At 58.2% G+C, this 7,597-nt stretch overlaps 1 protein-coding gene across 2 annotated transcripts in view; it reads right to left on the bottom strand.

Moving 5' to 3' along the window:
• Nucleotides 1–396: 396 nt before the first annotated feature.
• GRK5 (G protein-coupled receptor kinase 5) overlaps nucleotides 397–7,597 on the bottom strand; it is a 230,429-nt gene continuing 223,228 nt past the window's right edge. For both annotated transcript variants that reach the window (XM_045291305.1, XM_004700901.2), the window contains one exon: nucleotides 397–6,248. In XM_045291305.1, the coding sequence (XP_045147240.1) occupies nucleotides 6,150–6,248 (99 nt within the window). In that variant the 3' untranslated portion in view covers nucleotides 397–6,149. The remainder of the gene's footprint in view (nucleotides 6,249–7,597) is intronic.

Raw genomic sequence — 7,597 nt, forward strand, 5'->3', positions numbered from 1 at the left:
GGGATTTGGGACACTGGAGCCTGCAGGACCCTCACTGCCTTGCTTAGAGAGCCCCAGAGCCAATCCTGTAAGCTGCTCTACCGCGCAGAGCGACTGTGTTTCAGTCACGCCCGGTCCAGCTTCTGTTGTTCCAGCTGCAATGTGATCCACTGATCTGTTGCTAGTCTGCTCTTGTGACAGTTTCCCTTGTACTCTGTGTCCTAGTTAAGTGCCTTGAGTTTCTGCAAACCCTTAGACACCGTTATGACCGCCGGCTGATGGCCTTTCTCATTCAGTGAGTTGCCCTTATCTTTGCCTTGTCTTCATCCTGTTTAAGACTTGATACATGTATCTCTCGCAATTGTATCTGAATTTGGGGTCTCTCTTCTCCCCTAGAACACTCTCTTCTTTTTTCAGTTTTTGGTCTTAACAACACACATAATTAACAGCAACATAGTTTTCTTATGTATCCCCTCACCCGTTTTTAAAGACAGTGGTAGCCAATTATACACAGGTTTGTTTTATCTGTTTACGGGGGAAGTGGCTCTTCCTGTCTGCCACACTGTGGTCTTGGTTTGCGAAGCTGTTACTTTGTTTGAGAAATGGCCGTTACTTTGTTGTGAGGTTGCTGGGAAGCTTTGGTGAGAGGAAAAGCCAAACTCACTAGAGTCCAACTCCTAGTTGCTTGCCTCTGTGGGTTGCCAAGACTGTAACTTTTCGTGGGAGTTGACAGCCTGGCTTTTTTCTTTCCGGGCAGCTGGTGGTTGTGAACTGCAGCCCTGTGGTCGACAGCCCATGGTGTAACCACCATGCTACCAGGGCTTCTAAGGAGATGAAAATTATTTTGTAAACCAGCTGTCATCAAAACGTTTGTGAGCATCCGCATCACCTGCTGGCCCTGAACAGCTACAGGACCGGCCCGAGTCTCTGGCTGTGCAGGGCGGGGGCGGGGCCAAGCGCCTGCCTCTCTAATCAGCCCCGAGAGGCTGATTCAGTTTCTTAGGGCCAGACTTTGAGAATTCTCCAGGGCACCATGGAGAAAGTGATTATTAGCAGAACATCCTCCCCTGGAAGTGGACAGTGAAGGGACAGCGCTGAGACTGAGTCCTGGTTTAACTAAAGACCTTTCTGAATTGAGGCCTTGGCTGACACTCGGCTTAGATTCTCCAAGGCCTGGCTCTTCACAGGGTGGTCTATCGAGCAGCACCCTCACCTGGGACCTTTGCCTGCCCTAGGCCTACTGAGTCAAAATCTGCATTCCATCGTCTCCCAGGTGCGTCCCCACTTCAAGTTTGCTGGCCCTGCTTTACCTACCAGTAGTCAGGTCCCAGGTGAGTCTGTGATCCAAGTCTCTGTCCTCTCTGCCCCTAGAGTGCACAGCCCTCAAGGAAGGGCTTTCTCTGATGGAGCTTGGCACCCAGCACCTGGCACCATACGTGCCCCATGAATCCCTGTGGACAGACCAGCTAGGAAGCCGTAACTCTCTCTAAAGGCCACCGGGCTCATTCATTCCTGCCCTCTTCCTGAGACAGCCAGGCTCAGCGACCAGGTGCCAGGCCCAGGCAGCACTGGGCTGATGGAGCCACTGGGCAGGGCCCGAGCCCTGCCGGACTGTGCCTCAGTGCCTGCCTGTCCCCAGGGGCCCAGCCTTCCCTGCTCTCAAGGCTGTGGGGGTGGCAAGAAGACACGGAGCCCTGCAGATCTGCACAGGGACAGTGGCTGCAGCGCCCTAGTACCCGAGGAGGCCCACGGGGAGGCTCCCCTGTGAATGAAAGATGGAGACTGTTCAGGGCCCTACTGAGCTGCCCTAGAGTCTGGCACATTCTACAACCGAGCCCAGCAAGTGGGAGGGGACCGGTGGGCCTTGGTTCTGAGGCCGGGACCCTCGATTCTGGAGCACAGCAGTAGCCTTGCCTTGCCGGCCCCCTCCTGGGCTCCAGTCTGTGGCTGCCCTGCTGAAGGCTGAACCTCAGCCCTTCTGGAACCTGCTGAGATTGTGAGCCTGGAAAGGGTTCAGAAGGTTCCCCTAGGCCCTGTCCACTAAGCCACACCATCTCTGGGCAGGTGAGGAGGGGGGACATGGTGAATGTGGTCAGACTTGCTGACAGACGCCACCCACTGAGGAAGGGGGAACTGAAGAGCATCAGAGTCTCGGGGTGCAGGCGTCTCGGGGGTGAGGGTCACAGTGGACGAGAGGGGAGCTCGGCAGAGGGAAAGGAGGCGATGCTATTTTAGGTAAGGAATTTATTTCTCTTTAAAAAAACAATGACAGTGGTTTGATCTGGATCTAGCAGCACTGCGACGCATGAGACGGCACAAACATGGAGTCGGGGCGGCAGGAGAACAGAAGCAGTGATCTTCAGCATAGCCCCACACGGTCCGACTCTCATCCCCAGCGTTAACATCTCCCTGGAAAAAACAGAAACCTTTGGCGACTAGGATGACGGTTCTCTCCAAAATACGGATGAATCGAGAGAGTTTGCTTGTGGTCTCATACAAAACGATTTCGCCGTGGGCTCAGGAAAGACATCTAGATTCTTCTTTGGGGAAAACACCTCCTCCTCCCCAGAAGAGCTGGCTTTTTGAATGCTTTAGGACACTGTTTCTAGAGCCAGCCTCGGAAGGTAGACCAGGTAGGGCTCCCCATACCTGGGCGGGCGTCTAATCTGGGGTCCCCATTGGAGCTCCCAAAGCAGGGTGGGTTGGTGGGTAGAACAGTGCGGAAGGAGCCTGGAAGGGGGACGCGGGAAGGGGTGGGCGACGCTTCTTCCTGGTGGTCTGCCATGATTGGAAGGAAGCTTTGAAACACACCCAGATTTCACACCTACTTGCCTTCCAGGACCAAGCGGGCTGTGTCTCATCTGGGAGCCGTGGGCTCTGGAAGTGGAAGGCAACTCGGAGCAGTTGTCCTTGGAGGAGGGCAGTGTCCGTCTGGATACTCAGGCCCATGAGTAGCCCGAGGAGAGAGCGGAGACCTCACCCAGACGGAGGTCCTCTTTGTCCAGGAAGACGTGTAGCTGTGGCAAGACCTGGGGTGCTAGGCTGACAGAGGGTGTGGGGCTCCCAGGAGGCCTGTCCCTCTGGAGGAGGGTCAGCATTCCGTCTGGGCCAGTGGCTCACTTGCAGAGGCTGCCGGGAAGGTGACCCATGCTTTGGAGGAGCGGTCAGGGCGTGGAAGGAGAGGGCTGTCCAACAAACTGGTGCCCGAGCGCAGCTCCGAGTGGCAGGGCCTGGCCAGGCTCAAGGGCAGGCATCCCAGTGGTGCCTCAAAACAAAGAGGGCATCTGTATGTTTGTCCTCAGAGTGTGCCACCAACGTTGTCCACCAGCGGGCCACCAGCCGAGCGCACAGCACCCCCGGGACCACACCTGCGTCCTCCCATGCCGGAACACAGGCCACCCTTCTGCAGCTGCTCCCGACGTAGCTTCTGTGCAGGTGAGCAGCCTGGAAGCCGTGGCCAAGAAGGATGAGAGAAAGGGGTGATGTCCGGAGTGGATGCTCCTCCGTGGAGGCAGCTGGGTCTTCTGGATATGGTGATGAGTCTCGGTCCTCCTGGGGGGCGGGGGCGGGGAGACGCGAGGCGGTCTGGCAATGCAGCGAGGCAGCCCCCGCCCCACCGAGGACAGCAGCTCATCTCCGACAAGGGGCGGCAGAGGTGCTTCAGCAAGACCCTGCATCTCACCTCAAAGGCACTAGGTCAGCCAGTGTCCCTGGAGGACAGTGTCCCTGGGGGTGGAGGACGGCTATCTGGGAAGAGCTCAGATGCATGAAAACAGACTTCAATCCATTCACCATCCAGCTACGCCTTCTCCCAGAGGGATATGGGGTGGGGGGCGTGGGGGTCGATTTAGTGCTTCCTTCTTTTCCGTTTACAAACCTCGTTTTGAAAAAACAAGTGTAGGAAGCCAACTTAGAGTAGGAGTGGGGCTGGGGTGGGGGGTGAAGGATGGGTTTCAGGCTCTAGTAAGGGTGTCCCATCCAGGTGACAAAGCAATGGGCCGGAAGAAGACTTGAAAGGCCCAGGGACTCTGGCCCCTGGCCTCCTGGGGACACTCAGGGGCCAGTGGCTCAGGATGTCCAGCTGGAAGGAAGACTCAGTTGGAATGCGAGTAGATGAGGAGGCCGGCGGGAGGCTCTGTGGGAGCCCTGGAGACTTGGAAAGGCAGCCCCCGGCCTCTAGCTGTCTGTCTGGCTCTGGACTGCATGTGGACAGGGCACTGCCTTTGAGGTCTCCAGAGAGACTGCTTCCCACCCCCCACCGCCGCCCTTCTGCAAGGGCCTGGGCTGCTGAGGGTCCTAAGGGAAGACCAGCCACTTCATCATGAAAGGAGGGTCAGCAGGAGCCGGAGGGTCTATGTGCAGCCCAGAGAAACTGCAGCGCCGGGCTGCCCGTTTTTGTCTGCTATCCGTCTGGTCCGTAAGAGACCTTAAAGACGCAGCTCTGGAGGCCAAGGGCTGCTCTGAGCAACACAATACTATGGGCTAAGGGAAGCCCAGCTACATCCACCTTCTCTCTCCCCACTTTGCCTAGGCCCCTTGCTGGTGGTGTGGTCCATAAGCACACCGCCCGGTCTGGGGAACCCAGGAGGCTGCCGGCTCTGCGCCCTTCCCTTCCTGAAATCTCTGACCTCACCCCCCCACTGGTCGAGGCAGTGGCTGTCCCTGGAGTCGCATCAGAAGGCAGAGCTCCATGCAGGTTCCTGGGCCCCACTCCCCCAGATGCTCACTAGGCGGGGGGCGGAGCCCGGGAGTCTACATTTTAACAGGAGGTGCTGACACAGGGGGGCAGGTCCCACTGTGAACAGCTCAGGTCTGAGGTCGAATTGGACGCTCAGTGGGGTCGGGGAGCAGGGGAGTCACCCAACTCACCTGTCCTGGAGGGGGGGGCGGAGGGCTGTCCTCATGAGGGCAGTAAAGGAAGGCCTGGAGTCCCTGGGATAGGACAGCCATGCCCTAAGGGCCCAGGGACCGTCCAGAGGCCCCATGGACTGGCAAGTCCACTTGGGGGCTACTCCTACCTGGAGCACAGAGCTCTGCCCACCAGAGCTGGCTTCTGCCCATAGCTCCTGGAAGAGGCAGTGAGCTTGGTCCTGGGTGGACTAAGCCCCACCCATGCCACCTCAACCAGCTCACCTGGGGCTCTAGGAAGCCCTCAGGAGCTTGCTAGGGTCCTGGGGCACCCACACCCAACCCTGCAGGCTGTGGGATGAGCTGGTGGGATGGGTACAAAGATGGGGCCTCAGGGGCACCCAGTGTTTCTCGCTTCCCTGGGCGGAAGGGGCCCGCGCCCTTCCCCGCCTTAGGTGTCTGTGGCAGAGCTGCCTCCTTACCAGGCCTCCCTGTAAGAAGGTAAAACAGACGCCCCAGCGCTAGCCTCTGGGAAGCATTCTGGCTTGAAGTGAGACCCCAGCCCCCAGGGTGTGGGGGCAGCCATTCTACAGAGCCCATGCCCTGGGGACCCAGCCTGGGGTCTGGCTAGCTTCAGGGGCATCTTTGGGCACTGGAGGCAGGAGAGGACAAACAGCAGAAGGGTGGGGCCCACGGGAGCCCAAGGCTCTGGAGAGGGTGTAGGTGCATACAGTGGTCCCTTCAAGGGGACTGTGACTCCGTTTCTACATCTAATACAAACAACTTCCCCCTGATGCCCTTGCTCCGTTTCTTGCACCTCTCTTCTTGTCAATCTCCTTCCCCCTAAAACATCTCAAAACATGTGGCTTAGCAGTGGCTGCATGGGAAACACCCCCCACCCCGCCCCCACTTCAAAGTCGGATTCTCATTTAAATACAAATATACAAAATGTAAACCAAGACGATAGAGAAATTTACAAAACTTTTCTTTAAAAATCGAGACAAAATTCAGTTCTGGTGACGACGGCGATGGAAACGCGTGCACGTTGTCCTGCGGCCCGGGGGCTTCCAGGAGTCATCCCGTCCACACGGCGCGAGGGCCCACCTCTGACCACAGACCTGAGTGGGAACTTCGTCTTGAAACCTCGAGGCTCGGCTGTGAAGGTGAGGCCACCACCACCTTTCCCCGTGCCTGGTGAGGGCTCCCCAGCCGTCCTGGCCAGGGCCTGAGCATTGCGGGCCGCCAGTCCTGAGACACCAGATCCGCGTCTGAGGGGAAGGGTCTGGCTGGTTCCACTGTGGACGTCAGAGCCAGATCGGGAGCTAGCTGCTTCCGGTGGAGTTTGAGCTGATGTGGTTAGAATGTATGTGGTGGTTGAAACTGGCCTTGGAGTTGGGCACACTCCTGGAATTGCTCTGGTGCTGGGGAGAGAGAGGGCCAGTCAGTGCGTGGCAGAGCCCATCCGGAGCCCACCCACCTGAGGGACAGGTGAAGAGCCAGGCCTGGTCTGCCCAGCTCCTCCTGGGCATACTCCCTGCAGGCTTTCACCCAGAGGCCGCCCCTGGCCTGGGACAGAGGGCACTGTCTGCTCATACCGGGTGGTGGGAGAGCCTCTGGGTAAGTAGGTGTGTCCTGAGCCTGCAGAAGGAGCTCTGGTGGTATAGGGGTTATGATTTGGGCTGCTAACTGCAAGGTCAGTGGTTCGGAACTGCCAGCCTATCCGAAGGAGAAAGATGAGGCTTTCTGCTTCTGTAAAGAGTTACTTTCCTGGACACCCATAGGGGCAGTTCTGCCCTGTCCTGTGTGGTCACTGTGAGCCAGGATGGCATCAATGGCCGTGAGCGTGGCTTCTCTGGCTAAGCCTGAAGGGGCCCAGCATCTGACTGACTGGGTTCCCTCCCAGACTCTGCCCCTCCCCTCCCTTCTTTCTTAGTGAAGGGACCTTGGCCATGTTCCTGAACCTCTTGGCTTCTATACCTAGATGCCCTGAGCTGGGGCCAAATGGGTAAGCGCTCCATTACTAATGGAAAGGTCGATGGTTCAAATCCACCCAGAGGTGCCTTGGAAGCAAAGCAGGATCACAGCCACTAAAACCCTGTGGGGGGCAGGGCTGCGGGCCTGGCTCCCCCAGCAGTTTGCTGGGAGGGAGGGACAAGGTCAGGTCTAGTAGGGGTGGTGGTGGCAGGGGCCCTCCCAGGGCTGGATCTGGATGGAGCACCAGACTCAGAGTGTTTGAAGGGCCAAGCCAAGAGAGGTTGCGGGGGGCTACCTTGTGCGTGGTTGTTTGGGGCAGTAGGCTTTCACCCTCCTACTTGAGGCGCCCCGACCGCATGGACCAGGCCAGTCTCAGGGCAGGCCCAGTGACAAGTGTCTTTTCTCAAAAAGCCAGTCTCCTCTCGATGCCAGTTGGAGGCCCCCTGTCAAATTAAGGGAGCCCTGCCCCAGAGGCCGTGAGGGTCTGTGGGGTGTCACCCCCATCACACTGCCCTCTGAGGGGTCACACAGATCCCACTTCACAGGCCGTAGGGAGCAGCAGTCCCCAAGAGGGACTCTTCTGTCCCCAGCGGACACTGGGCAATGCTCAGGGGCACTTCTGCACCTCCTCAACACAGGGTGGGGTGGGGGTGCTACTACATCATGTGGGGAAGGCTGCGGTCCTGCCATGTGTCCTACAGGGTACAAAGTAGTCCCTGCCCCGTGACCGAGAGCTGACTGGCCCATGGTGCTCAGGGTTCTGAGAAGCCCTGGCCGGGCACACACACAACTCCCA

The sequence above is a fragment of the Echinops telfairi genome, unplaced genomic scaffold (assembly GCF_000313985.2).
Source record: "Echinops telfairi isolate 266 unplaced genomic scaffold, ASM31398v2 ScPeMD7_70;HRSCAF=299, whole genome shotgun sequence".
NCBI lineage: Eukaryota > Metazoa > Chordata > Mammalia > Afrosoricida > Tenrecidae > Echinops > Echinops telfairi.